Source organism: Branchiostoma lanceolatum, chromosome 4, assembly GCF_035083965.1.
Source record: "Branchiostoma lanceolatum isolate klBraLanc5 chromosome 4, klBraLanc5.hap2, whole genome shotgun sequence".
NCBI lineage: Eukaryota > Metazoa > Chordata > Leptocardii > Amphioxiformes > Branchiostomatidae > Branchiostoma > Branchiostoma lanceolatum.
Genome location: NC_089725.1, coordinates 14229685 through 14247977, shown reverse-complemented (window position 1 = coordinate 14247977; position 18293 = coordinate 14229685). Strand labels below are relative to the sequence as shown.

The 18293-nt window shown below is 39.6% G+C and overlaps 1 protein-coding gene across 3 annotated transcripts; it reads right to left on the bottom strand.

Moving 5' to 3' along the window:
* Positions 1 to 155: 155 nt before the first annotated feature.
* LOC136432780 (mitochondrial basic amino acids transporter-like) lies at positions 156 to 18268 on the bottom strand. Of its 3 annotated transcripts, XM_066424266.1 has the most exons (5): positions 17573 to 18268; positions 10530 to 10573; positions 5686 to 5769; positions 3559 to 4289; positions 156 to 2226 (listed from the first exon to the last, which is right to left on the bottom strand). In XM_066424266.1, exons 1-5 carry the CDS (start codon positions 17604 to 17606, stop codon positions 2217 to 2219), a joined length of 903 nt encoding a protein of 300 aa, XP_066280363.1. In that variant the 5' UTR covers positions 17607 to 18268; the 3' UTR covers positions 156 to 2216. The 3 variants fall into 3 exon arrangements, with proteins under 3 accessions (XP_066280363.1, XP_066280362.1, XP_066280364.1); XM_066424265.1 differs by having other exon boundaries at positions 156 to 4289; positions 17573 to 18266; XM_066424267.1 differs by lacking the exon at positions 10530 to 10573 and having other exon boundaries at positions 156 to 4289; positions 17573 to 18265.
* Positions 18269 to 18293: the final 25 nt, after the last annotated feature.

Genomic DNA, 18293 nt, shown 5'->3' with positions numbered 1-18293 from the left:
CCACCTTATCCCGTAAGATGTCACTCTTGAAATGCAGTTATGTACGCCGGGTTGTGTGTGTGGTTGATAATTTCAAGGCAGGCACAAAATATGGTCTCTATGTCTACTTAATACTTGAAGACATGGGAACAAAAAAATGGAACAATGAAAAAGCCTATTATATGGCTCCAATGGTGAACCAGTCAGTATTTAATTGCTGACTAGACAAAACATCAGTTCCATTAAATTTCTACAGCTCTGTTGGGTGAGCTTCACACTATAATACTGCTCCTTGCATCTCTATGCATAGTTAAACATATTGCACCATGTCATCAACAAGTCTCACAGCTGAAAGTTCTCGATGTTGGGTTAAAGAGTTTTGACAATAGTATTATGGCTGTTGTGACAATGGATCATCATGTCTATCATTACTTAAGACATCAAAGAATAGTATGTAAAAATTTTCTTAACATACACTTCAATTTTCAACAGTTATGCAGCAACTTACCATGTTTAACAATAACCTTAATCCAGCTAATTCATCTGAACTACATGTAAATTTCAGAATAAATTGTTAATACATGTATAACAGCAGTGAGGTGAATCTCCATTTGCATTGCAAACATTTTATACCCACAAACCATACTTTTCAAAAAAGCAACAAAAGAATATCAGTTTCTTTCATGTGTTACTGAAGTTTCGGTCTATGGCACCCAAGAGTTACTGCAGAAAGGTACGCTACATGTCTGATGGCAAGGGAAATATGGCTCTCCACATGTCATGATGAGAGGATCAAATATCAGGTAAATTTCTATTGGAGTGCTGAAAAATCACATTATTGGGAAGGACTGCTGCCATTGGTCCTACAATCTGAGTGACAGGCCAGGAGCCTCTTTACACCTTGAGGTTTAAGATACCATGTAAACAGCCATGGTATGTTTGTACAATGTATTAACCCATGATGGTAATATAATATCAGACAAACTTCATTAAAGAATACACAACAAAGATGCTGATATTTCACCTATGGCTGCACTGACAATGTGCATGGAGTCTTAGTAAGACCTAATGTTTTACCCATCAAAAAAGCCCTCTGGTTTGTTGAGAACTTGAGACAGAGATATGGGATTGGCATAAATATAATCATCACAAAAAACACCACTACTTCAGTGCAACCTAAAATGCATTTATAGCTATAACTAATGATATGCAAACAAGACAATGCCTTTAAAAAACAGGAAGAATAAGAAATAAATTAATTGGACTTACCAACATGATTCTATGTGCATTCAATAAAATACAACATAATGTGTAGTCAACATTATCTACAACATATTCTTCAAACAACAACAGAGATATTTATAGCAAAGTATGTAAGATGTCATAATAACTTAAATCAGTCTAGTATAAGTGTATCAACATTTTGGACCCATTGATATAATAATTCTCTCTAATCTGATGGTTTTCTAGAGGGCAAATTTACAATTCTTTATTAAAGAGAATAAGCATAATTGCAACCCATACTAGAAAGAGGCATCATAATATATAGAGACTTCTTCTTCATTGAGAATACTGCTGACTCAAACACAATATAAAGGACAGTAAATGAAGTGTCTTTGACAATAAAGATGCGCTTGTAAGGAAGAGGAAATAACAAATGACAATGAACATCATTGTATTTCTTGTTTTCATCTGTTTTTTGTTCAGATGATGATGTTCAGACCAAGAATGTGAAAATTCAAGGTACTTCATAATTTCATCAGTAATCTTCTGAAAGCATTCTAAGAAGGAATTCATGAAAGAACAATCACAACTTTTTGAATGGCAATAGTAGACAGTATGGCCAGGATTCAAATTCATTGGTAATAACTGGATAAAATGGCTCCAAGGCCTTAAATTTGTACATAGAATGACTCTTACAAAAACATTCAGGACAATGCCAGCCTTGTAAACAGTACGATATAGAGGTCATCTTGATTTTGCCTTTCCAGTCATCTTCATGCCTATGTTCTAAGAAACTTACACTGTCAATATGTTTCTTACTACGTATACTTTGCTGACCTTGCACAAAATCTTACAAATGGCAAATGGAAATGTCACAATGTCAGGTCTTGCATACATATTGGTCTGACTTGAATTCCTGAATTGTACTGGCAACACAACGGATACTTGTCTGGACATAAGGCAACGGCATCAGTCTGGTACAGTTCTAGTGGACACACTGTTCGGTAGACAGTTCAAGACTCACTGAAAGGAAAACAAGCATGGTGATCCTACCCTTGTCCTTTCTATTCTCACATGCAAACTTGCACGTGATTGGCTAATCCGCCCCCCTCCCCATCCCACTGACACCAACCCTACCACCTATGTTGAAGTCTTTCAAGCAACATTTCATTCCTTGATGTCTATCTCTATGACATACAGGGCTCAAAATTCTTAAATACAAATTGCCAGTTGTTAATATCTTTTTTTGCAGTCTTGAAAACTTTTCCTGCCAATCGCAAGTGGGTATTTTGAGCTCTACTATAAAAGTGTCTCAAAGCAACCATAATACCTGTAATACATGTCCAAAATGCCTTGTCATCTTGCAACATTTTCATAGTTTGAACCTTCTACCGTTATTTGCACCATGACATATATAAAGTAATCATAATGTTGCTGTTAAGATAATCACATGTATGAAGGCAAGAATATATCTGGCTAGAGTATGGTACATGTAGTAGAGAGCTCATCATTAAAGCCATAGAATCTCAATTATCTGTTTTAATTATTTCTTAAGTTGTAGAGGAGAGGGCAAAACATTGTATCAATATCTTGGGGTCCTGCTAGCCTGAGTACCATCCTCCGTGGTTAGCAAGCGACAAGCATTGAGCCGGCGGCCACTACGGAGGATGGTACTTAAGTTAGGGTCCTGCCCCTCTCCGCTTTTCTTTGTGTGGCTAAATTCCACAAGAACTTCTGTAGCATTGTGTTACTACTGTTGAGATCTGTATTGCAGCACCCTGCCATCTTAATGCTTTTTGCCTACAAGCAATGGCTGAGAATCCTGAACTTTGCTGTCTTTTCATGACTTAAACAGATCTCGAAAAATAAAGTGTTCATTCAGTTTTATAAAACAATGTAGGGAAGTATGTCTTGAGTATCGAGATTGTATGGCCCTGAAGTATAACAGATATGAATCTATTTGTATTTGGACTCTTACTTGATCATCTGTACACACACCACTCAATAAGGCAAAGTTTGTTATTACTAGCCAAATAACATGCAGTAAAACTACTTGAACCTTCCATATACTGTATCACAAACTATCACAACTGTGCCTCATTCACCAGTTAGATACATGCAGATATGTGCATTCTTAAAATGAGAAGGAAGGGTTGTTTTTAAACTCTAAAATTTTACAAGAAATGGCAATGACATGTATGCAAACTACCATGCGAAGGGAAGAGGAGGAAAATCACACATTTTAGATCCCAGGGAAGTTGTTAGCAGCTGAATGCTCTCAAAAGTTCAAACCTCAGCTAAAGACACATTCGAGCAGCCAGGCACTATACGTCCCCTACTATTTACTTCTCGTACAGATGGGGCTTGGACAGCGTGGCGTCCACGGGCTGCGACGGCCTCATCTCTCTCAAGAACAGCGTGACTACGGTGAAGGTGGCGGCGTTCACGGGGAACGCCCGGATCAGCGTCGAGTTCAGTCCTCTCGTGTAAACCGTCCAGCCCTCCGCCTGGTAGCTGCGAACAAAGCAGTCCAACGTGCCCTTGTACATGTTCTTGCCCCCCGCACCGTCCGCCTGGATGCGAGACTTAATGACGTCGATGGGATACGTGGACATCCACGAGGCGATCCCGCTCATTCCCCCCGCGAACATGAGTGGAAGCATCCCGATGTGTTCATTGGGGTCCTTCGGAGATAGCACTTGGCAGATAATATCATATGTGGCAAAGTATACCCCAAAGGCAGGAGTTTCCCTCCACAGGGTAAGGTACATTCCTCTACAGCAACCTCTCAGCCCTTCCTTCCTGTAGATCTTCAACAGACAGTCCAGAGAATTTTTCACGTCCTTTTGTTTCCTCGTCTTGACTTTCTGCCCCATGCCCATGAGCTGCATGCGGGTCTTGGCCAGCTCCATAGGCGCGCATACAAGAGTCTGGACAGCTCCCGCCGCACTGCCCGCCAGAAAACTGTTCAGTACGCTTCCTTCGCCAATCACACGCATCACGTTACCCTGCACCCCAAACACGATGGCGTTGATGAAGGTCAGACCTATGAGAGGTGAGGTCATGCCCTTGTACAAGCCGAATGTCTGCAAAATTACAGAAAAAAATGAGCTTTTTGAAACTTTAGTACATGTAAGAATAAGATGTTTGTTTTGGTCAGAACTCAACAACACATTTAATGAATTATCTAATCAAAACTTGATGGTCAGTATTTCCCCATCATTCCATCTTGCCTGGAAATAAACCATGTAGAATGCCTATGCTGTACAGTTATAAGTTACTCTATAACTGACTTGCATTACAATTTTGTCATCATACCAACGAAAGGACTTAAACATATAACGTTGGGTAACATAAATTCGGGATTTTTCCGATAATGATTGACTGAAATCAATCTAGCAGAACAATAAACCATCCTTTCTTTTTATTATTCTGTCAGTATCATGCACTATCTTTGCACTAATCATATATATGGTAGATTTTGTCTCTAGTCGTGCTGACACCATAATATTTCAACTTGAAACTACCGTCCGTCGCACGCACAATGACGGTGCTGTCGGACAGGGGTGAACATTAATTCGGGAGAAAAGATTCGTCTTGAATATCTTACCGCTAATTACATTTTATACAGCAGCTATTCGTTCCATCCTTGGCTTGAGGAGAGTGCTATGGATATAGACGTGTCCAAGTAAAAAGATACACGAAAAAACGGCCGTACCGCACACATCAGGCCTACGGAAACAACCCGTGTGTTGAGTCGGTAGCTATAGAACGTCAAAGTCGACATCCACCGTCATGGCAACGTGTACATTATTCATGGAAAGTTAGCCGGATGCTGTAGCATTGATAATACTTCTATGTCCATGTATTCCTTGTTGTGTTAGGAGCAAACTTTGAGGAAAATATCGTCCTCAGTCCACAATCACACGCAACATTTAGACAAAAAGTGTTCCTCACAAACCTTTGTCGTCTGCTTGACAACAGGATTCTGGGTAATGATATGGCGGCGGGAAAATACACGTGCCGTAGGTTGTAGCAACAAAGAGGGGTTTTGATGATTGATCACGCTTAGAGTCCAATTGCAGGTCAGCAATTTTAAGAAAATAAGTTGTCTTGTAAATGATTGTGTTTAGCAGGAAGCGGATGTGACATTTGTCTTATAAACCAGCCGACAACGATGTAGTGTGATTCTCCCACGAAGCCCTCAGACTGTTCCAATAAGGGACGAAGAGTTTTTGTCCTCGTCGCCTTCTAATGCATGCTTATTGAAGCTTTTCAGCCAGTGTTCTGAATACGTTAGTCTGTCAAGTTTGCATTTCTAGTGGTATTACTGATGTTGCATCTAGCACATATCCCTAAATACCCCGTTTTCGAAAAATCCCGAATTTAAGTACCCCACGAATTTATGTTACCCAACGTTACATGCACTTTGATTTGTTTTTTATTACATAACACGGCTACATGTATAATGTCAAAACTTACCGACTCCTTTCTGATAATCTCAGCGAAGCAGTGGAAGGTGCCTCTGTACAGGCGATGAGACGCCGACTGTGTCTGCAGACGAACCTGGAAGTACAGGGAAGACAGTTGACTGTCAGTACAAGGGTGATACCAGCTTTAAGGTACACAGTACACATGTGTGTTGGAAGTGCAGTAAAACTTACCATTTAGACACACAAGAAGCTCCCCTAGCTTTTCTTGGACAAACTGCAGCTTCAGCCCAACTAGCTCTTTGTGACAATGTTTTGGTTGGCTAATAATACGACCATGATAAATATTCTAATGATGGATACACATGTTTTTCCTGAAGTTAAAATGAAAACTTTATTAATTCAATGCAATGATCCAAAGTAAAGATATGAATGAGTAATGCTTGTACAAATGGTCATCTCTGAATAATCATATATCACTTTCAAACTGGCTATTTTTTTACATACATACAGTCAGATATCACTGAGAAATACATCTGTCTACAAGCTGAGAGGCAGGAATTTGTCAGCATGACAGAATACGCCACAAGTTTTATGGGCACTGGAAAGACAACTCATTGTTCTTCAGCATTTGTCCTAACAAACTCAGTATCACTATTCAATGTATAGAACTGACAAAACTGAAAAGCTGTGTATTCTCAAACATAGTGTCTGTATTAACCTGTTAAAAACTTCACTAGACCCAAGATACGACTGCTGCACATGTCAACCATGTCATCTACATGTAGGACAGACACAGTAGACAGGGTCCGTGCAACTATGTAGGTATCAGGACTTAGATGAGATTGGATGACCAGAACACCAAATATAGCCAATAAAATGTCAATATGACCCAGTTGGGGGCATGGCCGCACTTCTGCATCCTTCCGACTTGTGTGCTAGCTCTTTCAAATGGCCCTAAACATACAAGTGTACCATACATCTTAATGTCACATAAAGTAATAATGAAAATACACTGTGGTAGTCTAAGGGCACCCGGTGGAATTATGCAAGCTGACATTACGGTGGCTCTTTCAGTACTTTTGCAGCATCACAACATGCAACTACTGCATAAACATGTATCATTTACAGCTTCGATACCAAGCAAGCACTCGATATGCTTTTCGTCACCCTACAACTCAAAGGTGTATATTATGCTAACTGCACATTTAATGAATTTATGAAACAAAAAATATGAACTATCATAACATTACCAAATCAATGTGTAAAGAAAGAGAAGCAGTAGTCCAGTCAGAAGCTCTGATGAAGGTGTCTGACAGATATCGAAACGTTAGCAGGTGAGAATTACCGGTTGTGTAAAAAGAATCTCCAGTACTCTATGTTCTACCGACCTGATGAAATTATTTTCGAAAGACAAGTTCTATTTTGAGATAGAAGACTTGCTACTATGAATTAAAACAATATTCATTAACAAACAATAGATAATGTGTTCTTAGCATGTTAACAGGAGGAAACATCAATTGAATCCCCAATTGGAAAATATAAAATCCTTCCAAACTCATGTCAGGTCACACACACAGTACTCTCCATAAAAAGTCATTTCTGATAATGAATTATGAAAGACTTCAATCATACAAGGTCCCTGCACCCCACATTTGACAGGATAGATCGATAAGACATTTTCTCTGGATGACTTGTTGTAATGGACATGGATTTCTTTCTACCCGCCATCATATTTTGTCACCTTCTTTGACCCCACACATTTGTCACATGCAGAGAATGTCAGGCTATATAAGACGCAGGCTGGTAGATTCTACCAGGGAAAGTCTCAGTTTGTTTTGATAGACATGTTCCTTAATCCTAATCTTTCTGCTAATACATACGGTAGTTTTAAGGATTTCCCTGTGAGTATCATGAAAAGTGTATATTGAAGACTTTTAAACTTATAAACTGAAAAATAAAGAACTATCTGGCTATGATTATCTTTATTGGTACAAAAATATAGTTAAATATATAGTTTTCAAATAATGAGCTAAAGTTCTATACCGAGAAACATAATATTATCATCTCACAGTCTCCAACCCACAATGACATATAATATGTATGTCTACCAGGATATTGTTTGTTGTTGCACACAAATTTATCACCATTTCTAACAGGCCTGTCAATGTCAAAGGTTAGCAATGTCTTGTGACTGTCACCCATGGCTCGGGTTCGCGCTTTGACTGATGAATCCACACTGGCAGCACGCCCGTCACGGGACTTCAACATTACTGCACAACAGTGCATTTCTTTTGCCAGTTGGTATGCCAGGAAAGCTAACTGGGAGAAAGTGTGAACTTTACACTATAAAGAAGAAATACATCATGATTTTGGATAATCCACACAAACCTGCTTTGTCAGTCGAATGAAGAAGAGACAGATAAGGAGCGGTCTAAACTGGAAGAACATCCTACCTGACAGTAAACTCTACTCTACTCATGATTGTGATAATTTCAAGGTTGAAATCACCATCCTAAATGACATGGTATATAAACCAAGGACACATAAGTGTAGTCTTGATTCTGATTTAAAATTCGATCCTGGCAGTAATACCCCGTCATCTTCCCTCAGGTAGCCGTGGCAACAGTCCGACACCGTGGAAATCCCCCCGTCTGATGTAGAGACACGAGATTTGGGTCATGAAGGCGTAGGTTCTTCTGATCTTCCCGACTGTTTCTACTGATATTATTATGGTCCCCAAGGCTCAATGAGTGAGCAATAAACTAAGGATGTCAACTCCATCTTGCTTTGATATGAATGTAGATACTACATTGCAATGGCTGTTACATCTATTGATCTGATATGTGTTTCATTGATGTCTTGACACCAATAGTGTCTGCATGTCTGGGATTATATATCATAGAAGACATAACGTCAACTCTCATAATGCCGCCAGGTATCCCTAGAGACTGCAACAAAAAAAGTCAATTAAAAGACATTTTGCTGATGCAGCATCAGTAATCCCTGAGGCACGCACACTTCAGATATACTTCTATCAACTGCACCATGTTTCACAGAAACAGGATTGATTGATTGATTGACCTTTGAAAGAGTATTCTTGGCAAAAAGAACCAGGATATACCCAGTAACACATTGCCTTTACTGAGTAAAGGACAAACTGGGGCATCTTTTGTGATTTTTCATTATGGCACCTCTCTTGTGCAAATTCTAGCGAAAAAGTTAATCAATACAGAAATACAATTTGGGACACCACAGCTGTTTTCAAGCAGACAACTGACAGTTTGTGCACATGCCCTAGGCATCAACAGTCTGTGCTACCACTTATGCGGGCAGCCCCTACTTTCAAAGACGGCTGATGCAAGCTTGTACTGTAAATTCTTTTATTTCAGACCATAGTTTTGTATCAGAAGGTGGAAAAGTAGTTTTCAAGGTGTTTCAAGTTTGCATTTGGAACAATCTGTAGTGTAGTAGCAATGTATGGGAAACGCATACTCCGGCATAGTCACAGTTATAAATTTGAAGTGGAGAGGTCACAGAGAAAAATTTAAAAAAAAAAGGCAAATATTTAAAGATTTACAGTATATGCCATAAACAGTTGTGCATGAAAACCCAACAATATAATCCTCTGTCAGTGCAATACATAAAATCTGTGTAGTAAAAGAAAGTGCACCTATGTTGTAACGTGCTGTCAGATAGAACAATTAATCATTGTTATTTTTCAATAACAACTCATCTGTCACCTGATCAGAGTATTATTACAGTATTGAGGCCAGATTATCACCTTGGCCTTGAGATATTGATGAATTCCTGGGATTACGCTGCGATGATTTGCATATCAATGCATAGAAATCAGCACCTGGTTACACCATAATCTGTGGTTACACCCCAATTGATGATCTGCTATCCCTCTTGGGATTTTTCGATGCCACCTTTACCTTTTGTGTGAAGATTAATGAGTTTGTGTAGTGGCATATGGTCCCCAATCTTTCAGGATAGAGTGGATGTCTATGATATATTCATATAATACAGGGGCATGATTGTATTATGATAGGGAAGTTCATGACGTGATACGTTATCACAGCGTGTGTACATTGTAGGATCTCATTATTCTCAGGGCACTCCAGGCTTTGCTACCATTGCAATAGCCTAGGAAAAGGGCTGTAAGTCAGAAGACCACTGCCTCAGTTGGGGTCACTAAAATGATATTTTACCTTTGACCTCCATTATACCCTTGGCAAGAGGGATATGTCGTGATCTAAACAAGGCAATCAGAGAGGGCAGACTTCACCCCTCACATAGAGACACAGACATGTCAGAAACAATACTTCACTTTCTCCATTGGGAGCATAATTACCAACTAACGAGGATGGTCCTCAGGCTATGTCAAATGTGCCTAATTAGGAGAACCCAACAGTACAATGGCATCTGTCACTGCACGTCTAGACAATGTTGATGATTGACTCTAGAGTACAGATGTACACACCCATCACTGTCACTGGGACACATCATTTTTATAAATCGGAGGGGTGTTTCCTGTGGGGTTGCCTGAATGTTTCAGTTTATGTATCTATTTTTCAATCCTGAGAAAAAGTGGGTGGTCCATTTCATCCATGATTAACAAGGGAGCCTTAGTTAAGTACAAAGTTATGAATGAATAATATATATTAAGTCACAGCTAATTCTACATGAAAATGCCAAGTTACAGCAAGGAGGTTTCAATCTGTGAGACCTCCTTGGTTACAGGTAAGAGAGGAAAGTTTATGACAATTGACCAAACAGCTGGAATGGAAAATGAACTGTAATGCTGAAGCTCAAATTAATGATAATGCACACACGCAGCAGGTTAAGTTTGAATTCCATGTGTCTGGTAAAGATGGGAATGACAATACTCACTTTTACAGTATCAAAGGGATGGCCCACCAGCACACCAGCTGCGCCTGTGTCACACAAATGAAAAAGGAAGACAATTTTGTAAAATGTGTTACATGTAACAAAGGCTAGTTCTTTTGATCTAAAGATAGCCTGGATAAAACATCATAACGTTACATCTCCAATTTCGTGTGCTGTTTTCCTACTCATACTGCACTCTACAACACTATAATGCCCCAACATATCATCATTAGCCTGGATACCAGACCCACCGTGCTAGCTGATAACCCATTTTGCTAGCTGATAACCCCTTCAGGAAAGCTTCCTGCTACCAAAGTTTGCACCGGGCTCTCTACAATATCTATCTCAGGGTCTAACTCGAGGGGTCCTGTTGTAAAATTTTCTTGAGGGTATGTTGGCCTTAAAGCCCAGCAGCTGGTACATGTACATGTACATGTACATGTATATGTAGACCCAGGAAATAGTCTGGCATCCAGGTCATATCATGCTATACTTCACATGATTTGCCATACAAATTTTAACTTATAAGCAGCTGTAATTATCACCCACAATGAAATGTCATCACTTTATAATAAATGAAAATGAACTATGTTAAGTTGTATGCATAATAATGTTCAATAACTGTCAGCAGGGTTGGAGATTTTAAGAGCTGCATCCAAAATATTTGTAGGATGTCAAAAATGTAACATTTTCCCCTACAGCCATTCTAGCTTCTATTTGGCTAGATTCCTTATGACAGACATGGTGCTTGACGTAGAGCTTTGCTCTATCTAGATTCTAAAAACAGGGGGGAAATGTAGAACTGGACTGTCTGGAGAGAGAGCCCTACTTGACACTTCACTATTGGCTGAACTGTGAAGGGCAAGTTATGTACCGAATAAATGTTAGCACAGACGAGCTATTATTTACACAGGTGACTTTCACAGTTACTGCACCGACTAACATGATAAGTGTGTGCAAACTATAGTATGAGGATGGTGGGGGAGGGGGCATGGTTGGGGAAAATTGGCATAAAAATTGAATCATGGGCAGGGGGAATGATACGATTTAACATATTTCTGTCATGTATAGCTATGTTCACTTTTTCTCATTTATCTACACATTCATTCTCCTTATGTGGTTTGTCCTAAAGCCTTTTGATCCTGACAAGTGGATTCAGGGGGCAAGTGTGAAAATCCTATTATAAACACAGCTTAGGGAGGATGAAAATCCTATGACAACCTGTGGTTTAACTCTTTCCCTGCCGACTTCTCTGCAACCAGTTTACTGTAGGGTACATAGAAACGCCCTTAGCAAGGAGAGGGTTAAAACACTTTCAGCTATCAGAGTGGGATAATATTAAATGTACTGAAGAAAAATATTTGTTGATGTAGCAAATAACATGACTTATCTATCCTGAATACTTTCCCTATCTGTCTATGCAAGATGTCAGATGATTCATAAATTTCATAAAGACAGAGATCTCATCTATCAATATACTGAACCTAATCTCCAATATGTATATGCATATCCTGTCCTTTCATTCATAATTTCTAACAGGGTTCAAATGTTTTTTCTTCAGAGTAGAAATAAAACATCTTATAAAAAATTGCTTTGTAAAAGTTCCGACCACAAAACTGATGGATCATAAGCACCTATGTAGATCTACTATCAACATCATTAGATTTCTGGCCAAGACAGGGAAAGAGAAATGCAAATCTCTCCACCACAAAGAAGGCGTTTATAGGACCACAGAAGGGTCTTTGTGTGCAGACGATGTCAGAACTACTTTACATATTCATGTTTGACATGTTTTCTGAGACAGGCGCTTGTTTCATACCGTTTTACATGTACTCGTTTAAGCCATAACACTGAAGTGACGCCGCACACTGAAGCCAGCATCACAATGTCATTGATTGATTTAATCAACAAATAATGATAATATCAGTAGATTGCCGATTTTCAAAATCGTGACCTGGGAACATTGGCCGATCCCAAAAAAACTGTGTGGCAATCAGGAGGAAACCTGACGTATTGCTGCCTAAAAATAAAAGTAAAATGTCCTTTTAGGGCTCACAGACTCATCTGGCATTTACTGGTGCAATCAACCAGTTGACAAGAGCCATTATCATCTGCTGTGTTATGAAGACATAGATGTGTATTGTTATCTTTAGTTAGTTGTACTGTAACTTGTACAGTAGTTAGGGAAGCATACACTAGATACAGTAGCAGCCTTTCACTGCCTGCTTGAGTGGAATACAGATAAGACTGGTTTGCTCCTGATTTATGTCTGTGTGTCACATCCCAACAAGCCCGCATTTGCTGGCATCCCATCGGGATCACATTAGAAACCCATCACATGTGCAAATGTTTGTTCAGGAGGGCTAATTTATGATAAGCAGAGGCGTTGGGCTGTGAAGAATAAAGGCAGGGGGTAGAGGAGCATGATAATGAGATATGGGCAAGTGAATATACTGGTACAACTGTATTAAATGTTTATTAGGGTAGTCCCATTCAAAGGATGGATTTTGGGGGGAGGGACAGTAAGAAGACTGTGTCAACACATGTGATTGATTAATAAGTGAGTGACAGGCTTCAAACTAAGTCTAATCAAGGTTATTTGCTCTGTGTCAGAACAATTAGCACTTCACACCACTTACACCATAAATCATCCAGTAGAACTGAACTCATGCTACAGCGCGCCAAGGATCTAAAAAGTAAAGGTCAAATCAAGGAGGTTTTATCGATAAAACCTCCTTGGTCAAGTTGTGTATGGCACGTTGGCAAAGAAAATTCAAGAATACAAAGACAACACAAGAACACACCTTTTCTCTATTTGTTTCACTTAGGTCTGACTGAAAACAGTGATCAAAAAATAAATTCCTATCAGATCGTTTGCAATTCTAGTTGGCTTGGAAACGAAACATTTGGCCTTATCTTCAAGCAGATGTTGGAAAATTCTATTGTGTTGTCTGAGAGGCTTTTCCAGTGGTCCACCACCCTGGTGAGAAAATGGTACGATTTTCTACCCCAACATCTGCTTGGAGGTAACGTTTTTCCAACTTTCTACAATCAGCTCGTGAAAACATCCTGAGAGGAAGAAATCCATTTGACAGCATGGCTTGCCAAAACAGATTACTGTAAATGCAGAAATGTTTGTGGTAGTTTTATGTTCGCGGTTTTCGCTGTAAGTTCTTCGCCGCGAACTTAAAACCAGTGCGAATTTTTTTGCCCTCCTACCCCCTTGTCTACTATTGTCTCAAACGCGAACTTAAAACCATGGTGAACACTCAATTTTCTCCTTATCGTGAAATTAAAACCATGTGAAATTAAATGCATTTACAGTATCTGTAACATACAGCCCAAACCATCCCTGCTGACATGGCAAATTTGGTCCATTACACGCCGAAAGTAACAAACAGCGGCTAATGATAACGAACACCAGGAAATACACGTTAACATCACTATCCTGTCACACTCGCCCCATAAAGTAATCAACAGCCCATTTCAGTAGTTAAAGTCAATCTAAAACTCATCGGTGAATGTCAGATAACAAAGAACCTCTGGCACCAACAGCACCTCTAGTGACCCGCTTGGTATTCACCCCATTCAGGACGGTTTCTATCATTCATTCGGCCCTAAGAGAAGTTTGGAACAGACGAACCAAAATTAAGCCTCTACCAGAGGTAAACTGCTTACTACTATTATTTCTATGTACCACAGGGAGGAATTTTGGGACCAAAATAGAGTCTGATTATAGTCTCTATAGGACCTATGCAAGTCTAGAAGGTCAAGTGGTGATGGTCTGCCATAAGACACGGTTTTGCTATTGCATGCCAACTATCATAAAACTACATTAGCCATGTAATTATGCCTACATTTGTATGTGACATTGCCGTATGCCATTATATGATGTTAAGAAGTTTGTCGTTACCTACACACAATGAGGTTTTATATACATGTATGTCTCCTTGGAGAGTAGCTATTTACAGGTTAGATCATGTGTTCTTTTCTTTCTGTACATTTCACCGAAATAGCACTTGACTTCAGTAGCACATTCATCAATAACTTGTAGAAGAACAAATCACTTCCTATTGATAAAGACCTTCACCCTGACACACTCACTGTTCACTTCACACCCTTCTGTTTAAACAACCTTCATGCTCTGAAGTATGTAAACACACCTTTGGTCGATATGTAGCAACACCTATCACAAGCATGTTTGCGTTATTCAGGCCTTTTGCATAAATGGTTACGTGTCAATCTTGACATTTTCGAAACGAAAAGGTACATGATATGATTCTCTAACATAAATCTTTGTGTATGTGAGTACACATCCATATCTAACAGTTTTTTCTGATAAACTTGGTAGTATGGTACGCTGTTTTTGTTTGTGCACTGTTATCGGCTTATCACAAGTAACCTTAGACTTTGAAACCATTCTTTATTTGTTTTTAAATGTACTCTGGAGGTGTTGGCCTTGTAAAGGATGCGTCGATCCTGTTGCCAACACCTCTCAGATTTCATTCTGTGAAGTTTGATGAATAGATAAATGAACCTGTCTTGGTTTAACAGTCATTACCTTCAATGAAAGGTGACAAAACCAATACTGCGACAGATACGCACATCGTCACACAGTGTAAAGAGAGTAAACAAACACTTTAAGTGTTGACGTTGAGATAACACGTACAAGTGTTGGTGTAATAATCGTTACAAAAGTGAACGAGTCAGAAAGGGTGCTACAGTGTGCTTGGTACAGCTTCACTGATCAATATGAGTTACAATTGCTATTAATCTTTCTTACAGTAACAGCTGCTTATAGAGTATTGGTTTCCTTACCAATTTCAAGAGTAGATTCTTAACAAAAAATGAGCCAAAGATTTGGTAAATACAACGACATTCAAGGTGCCAGTCCTTCAAATCATAAGGGCTATTGTGGAAAAGTAGGGGGCAAGAGGGCAATGACCTTTTCTTGAATACCATTATTGACTATTGTCCTACTTATTCTTTTACAGTAAGGTAGTAACTAATACTGAGTCAAAGTCTTCCGATCATTATCAACATTTCTTGGCTCTTTGCCAAAACATGTGACACACCCCCAACACACCCATGAATCCTGCACCGTGATTGGTCCTTCCTGTCACCACAAAAGGTGTTGTTTACCCTGTGCCCACAATTACCCAACAATCTTGAGGACAGTGCACGTAAGCCTTCTGGCTTTGTGTACGAAGTACGTATTGTTGCTGAATGTGCGTAATGGGACAAAAATGTTGGGTCAAAGTTTGAAGAGAAAAAAGCTTGTACAGACAGGAAGTCTGCTGAATTTGTTGCTTATCATGTTTTCCTTCGTGTACAAGGAAGGAAATGACTTCTCACTCTGTGTAAACCTGTGATTATAATCTGTAGTCCAGAACTAGGCCGAAACCATTCTTTAACCCTCTTTTTGCTGACTTCTCGTGTAACCAGTGCATACTTGCTGTATGCTTGACCCATAGTTAAGACAAGATTAACTCATTAAAAGTAAATCATCCAGACATGATCATCATCTAGGAGAACTGTTCAGAAATTTAAGGGGATTCAGCACCATTGGACATCAGAATGTCACAATCTGCATTGGTCTACCAGTATAACTGCCACTGGGCATAACACTACTTTCAGTCTACATTGTCTCAAATCACAATGTGCACAAACTGATCTTTATCTAACATTTCAGAGGGCATTCCAGCAACAAGTTTGTGCACGTCATCCTCGATAATTGGGGCTGACGCAATTGAAGCCATATCCTTTTGTGATGAAAATTGCTGATAGCAAAAGGTGTTAGACGGATAATAGATTAGATTACTGTGCAAAATACTACTTTGTAGCCTTGTCCCTCAAGATTAATACTAGCACTGTAAATCGTGAATTATTGGGATGTTTTTACGTTCACAAACCTATATTCTGTCTTGCAAATTGCATTGCTAAGGTTATTTCAATTGCAACAATGGGAACGCCTTCTTTCCCGTTTCCCTCCTAGTCCTAGGTCACTAATCCCTGCAAACTTTTAAATCAATTTACAATTTACTGAATCATCAAGACTTGTTGGTTCAACTGTGACAGATACTGAGATAGAAGACAAGAGATTTCAATTGGAAAACAGGGATAAAACGAAGTCCCAACAGAATCCCTGATCCAAAAGTTAACTGCTGACGTGGATATGAACACTACAAGGATGTCCAATACACATAAATTAGATTGACCATGGGGTATGGTCAGGTAGCAGGGAGAGAGAGTAGAGTCTTCAGTCAGGTAGGATAGGTCATTTGATTTACTACAGTAAAAACATTGTTTTATCTCATTTTGATTTCAAAGTATGATACCTTTTTGGTGTTAAAATACACTTGATTGTTCTACAGTGCCATTCATCATTATTCACAACTTCTACTACATGTGTATTACTTTTCAACACAACTACCAAATTACAACTTCATTTGCCTGAAGATCTAAGTTACATATCATTACAACATTGTGTTTTAAATTTGAGTAGACGTTTCAGCCACTCTTTAAAAAGTAAGCACGTCAACTTTGTTTTACATTGGATTACCCACTGCTAGCACCAAATTAGCCTCATTACTCGAAAGGGTACCTACTGGTTGAACTTCAAGGTGAATATTCAGGGTGAATATCAACATTAAGTTTGATATTCTGACAGGAGCACCGTTTAGCCCTATCCAATGAGGTGTTTTGCCCTATCCAACTCATGTTAAGATTTTTAGACTTCCCTACGGTAAACTGAACACGAAAGCCCAGTGAAGTTGTGTTGTCTGGCGACCCCTAATGAACTTATTAAGAACGGGCCACAAAACAACTTCAATAACTTCGGTTATTAGCATACCACAAAAACTGGTGCAACAGGTGCAAAGGCTTCGAATGGATTTCTTTTAGTTGGAAAGATAAAAGTATCAACCCCAATCTAAAAATAAGAGTCTAATACTATTTTTTTAACCAAAAAAAATGTTGAGAAAAATTACAGGAAATCTTAGATTTGTGATTGATTCCTAAACCATGCAGTGCACACTTTCACTTACCTCCGAGACAACCGGCAACGAAGTCCAGTGCCATTCCCCGCACTTTCACGGATCACTTTTCCAGCCGCAGAAATTCCAGTAGCCCCAAAGGATCAGCTTCTCGCTACGATCACTTTAGGAATGACCGACCAGGGACACGTCTCTCAAAATATCCCGGAGAGAAGACACGCGCTTTCGGGAAGAGATCCTTACATGTACAGCTTCCTTTTACACAGTCACAAAAGGTCTCGAACACGTGGAAACTTCCGGAAATGTTTAAGGCTGGTCTCTTTACTCAATGACGAGTAGCCGAAATTTCCTACGTATCAGCTTACCAAGAGAGAAAGCGCGGCGGGCCTGTGGACTGTTTTTTGTTGCGTTGCCCTTTGAGGGCGGTACGTATCACGCGCTGCTGTGACGCGGCTCACGCGCGCTTGATCCCCGAAGAATTCTCCGTGTCGGTGCGGCGCTCCTTCAAGCACTACGGTAACGGTGTAGATCGTCAGACATCGAACTCAGACCTCACGTGGGTTACATGTTAGCCGTGCTTGTGACGTTTGTATGGATCAAACAATGAGGACAAACAGAGAGGTCTGATCGCGGCGCCCTCCGGGCTACACGAGATTCCAAATGTGTCAGCGTGGAGATTGACCTCTGACCTGACATATCCCATCAGCCACTGCGAGATCCCGGAAGTTCAAAGGTTGCAATAAATTTCGTAAATACGAGGGCGACAAAATGT

What these genes read in the sequence shown, in the direction of transcription:
- LOC136432780 (XM_066424265.1), bottom strand. Translation starts at nt 17,606, where the DNA reads ATGGCACTGGACTTCGTTGCCGGTTGTCTCGGAG. An exon ending in ATCCCTTTGATACTGTAAAA is followed by an intron (nt 5,770 to 10,529) that starts GTGAGTATTGTC and finishes CTGTACTTCCAG; the next exon opens with GTTCGTCTGCAGACACAGTC. An exon ending in AGATTATCAGAAAGGAGTCG is followed by an intron (nt 4,290 to 5,685) that starts GTAAGTTTTGAC and finishes GTAATTTTGCAG; the next exon opens with ACATTCGGCTTGTACAAGGG.